Source organism: Crocuta crocuta, unplaced genomic scaffold, assembly GCF_008692635.1.
Source record: "Crocuta crocuta isolate KB4526 unplaced genomic scaffold, BGI_CrCroc_1.0 scaffold53, whole genome shotgun sequence".
Classification (NCBI taxonomy): domain Eukaryota; kingdom Metazoa; phylum Chordata; class Mammalia; order Carnivora; family Hyaenidae; genus Crocuta; species Crocuta crocuta.
Genome location: NW_027529432.1, coordinates 1,478,456 through 1,480,882, shown reverse-complemented (window position 1 = coordinate 1,480,882; position 2,427 = coordinate 1,478,456). Strand labels below are relative to the sequence as shown.

General features: G+C 62.7%; 1 protein-coding gene across 4 annotated transcripts in view; it reads right to left on the bottom strand.

The window, feature by feature from the left end:
* The window catches only part of GPR137 (G protein-coupled receptor 137), a 7,084-nt gene that overhangs the window by 1,248 nt on the left and 3,409 nt on the right, over positions 1 to 2,427 (bottom strand). For 3 of the 4 annotated variants that reach the window (XM_077759718.1, XM_077759717.1, XM_077759720.1), the window contains 4 exons: positions 1,455 to 1,826; positions 1,322 to 1,371; positions 371 to 596; positions 102 to 251 (listed from right to left, as the gene is read on the bottom strand). In XM_077759718.1, the coding sequence (XP_077615844.1) occupies positions 102 to 251; positions 371 to 596; positions 1,322 to 1,371; positions 1,455 to 1,811 (783 nt within the window). In that variant the 5' untranslated portion in view covers positions 1,812 to 1,826. Of the gene's footprint in view, positions 1 to 101; positions 252 to 370; positions 597 to 1,321; positions 1,372 to 1,454; positions 1,827 to 1,914; positions 2,421 to 2,427 lie in introns of those variants that run through there. The other variant, XM_077759719.1, reaches the window with a different exon arrangement.

The following is a 2,427-nucleotide window of genomic DNA, read 5'->3' as shown; positions in this document are numbered from 1 at the left end:
GGGAGGGGGGAGGGTGGGGGCACCCAGACAGAGCAGAGCCCAATGGGGGGGTGCCAAAAGCCATGGCTGCTGAGGAGGCGGCAGACGTGCCGAACGCCCACCTGGTCAGAGACGTTGTACCAGTCATAATCGAAGGCATCCAGCCGGCTCCGGGGGGCCAAGGCCAGGGCTGCCAGGTTGTAGCAGGCCCGGCTGGCATACAGTAGGACCATGGCGCCACCCATCGCAGCCGCCTGGCACACACTGGTCCCCTGGCAGAGATGACGAGAGGAGACTCTCAGGGAAGGGAGGCTCCAGCTTCCTCCCCACCCTGAGAACCACTGCAGGAATACCCTTAAGGGCACCCGGGTATCAGGGCTTGTGGCCCTACCTTGGCCTCCAGGTAGATGCTGGTGGAGGGCGCCCGCCGGGCGACAAGGCAGAGGCAGGCAGCAAGAGACAGCGCGCAGATGACAAAGAGGGAGTCGCTCACCAGGACTCGCACCAGCAGGAGGGCCCAGGGCTGTGCCCGGCGCCGGCGGGACAGCACGGCACACAGCACGTTCACCAGCAGAAAGAGCAGCGAGGCCCCCACGAAGGCCCCTCGGACGGCCAGCCTGCAGCCCCGTAGCACAGTCAGCCCCAGACCACCATCCCTAGCGCCCACTGACCACCCAAACTCCCGCAGGCGGCCCCAGTATCAATCGGTACCAATCCAGGCCAACGCTGTCTGAAGCCTGGCTCTCCAGTCTCACAGAGGGGGAAACTGAGGCCCAGTGAGGTCAGACCCGACTGACAGCAATGGCACTGTGGACTGAGCATGGGACTGAGAGTCGGAAATCTGGACGTAAGCCCTGACCCTGCTTTCTGTCAGATCTATCGACCTTGAACGTGTGGCTTTACCTTGCTGGGCCTCAGTGTCCTCATCTCTCAAGTGGGGATAAGAACAGCCTCATGAGCAGGTTGTAAACGTTTGTGAAAGCTCTCAATAAGCCGTTAAGACATTATACAAACGACAGGCTTATCGCCACTGCCCAAGGTCACCGTGAAGTGCAGCCTGGGGCTTCCAAGGGCCGGAGCCCCCAGCCCTCCTTCGATCATGGAAGACACTGGGACCCTCTCCCTTCACACCACCATCACTGTTTCTCTGATCCTTTCCTTCACAGGTACAAGGCCTTGGCTGAGCCGTGTGCATCAGGTGTTTAACTTTTCCAAGCTCTTTCGCAAACAGTTCCTAAATCGTCCTCGCCTCAGCCCTGCACGGGATGGGGGCAAGAAAGGGACGCCAGCCTGCTCCCTGCCCCTGGCCTGGAGGATGTGCCCGTGTGTCCCGTGTACTTACAAGCCTCGGCTCATCTCCGGCCGGCGCTTGGCCTTGGCCTTGAACACAACCTGGGAGCAGAGATGCCCATCATTCCTCTGGACTCTTGGGGCTTGCCACCCGGCGGCCCACCCCCACCCATTACCATGGTTACCTGGGCAAAGTAGAGGTTCATAAGTGTCAGTGTGAAGAACTGCAGGCAGACAGGGCAGCAGTAGAGAAGCCAAAAGGGCAGGGGTCCCAGACGGTTGGCTCGGGGGGTATCTCGGAAGTAGAAGGAGAAGAGGGTGGTACGCAAGGCAGCCCAGAGCAAACAGAGTGCCAGGAACACCGTCTGATAGCTGAGACGCTTATGCCCATATAGGAGCACCAGCCAGAGTTGGGCATAGACCGAGAAGAAGAGCAGGGCGTACAGAGTGGTGTAGGCCGCAGTCAGCCCCAGGGTCACGGCAGGAGGCAGCGCAGGCACCAGCCCAGCAGCCGGCACCAGGCCAGACAGGTTACTCTCCATGTCAGGAAGTGAGGCCTGAATCCCAGAGAAAGAGATGGAGGGGCTGGCAGGGGGCCAGGGAAATAAATACGGAGGGGTGGGAGTTGCAGGGGTGCAGACAGACCTGGGGAGCTCAGGAGGAAAGAAGCTGCGACTCGCCAGGCCCTTCCTCCTCAAACAGAGGGGCCCTGCCCTTGCAGCGGGGCTCAGGCAGCCTGGGGCCCGGGCCCCCAACTCTGGGGCGTGGAACGACAGTCCCTCTCGAGAGCAGAGGCGGGAGGTGGGCAGGGTCTCCTCCCTGGGCCAGTCCCAGAGCGGGGACGGGGGGTTGGGGGGGTGAGCAGAGGCTGAAGGACAGGGGTCCCTGGCCTTGGTCGTTCGAGTCGTCTCGGCAGGAGGGGGAGAGCCGGTAGATATACCCTTCTGGCTGAGGGCAGCGGGCGCTGCGGGGGGCGCTCAATGCCCAGCTCTCCCCCTCCCCACACTGGGGGGGTCTCTCTCCCCTCCAATAATCCGGATTGGGGACGGCCTCTGCCTTCTGTCCTCGGGATTCCGACGCTGTCCCCCACCCCCACCCCCACTGCATCCACTCTCCGGCCTCAGGGGGCGGGAGGAGGCCGACGCCGGGTCCTCAGAT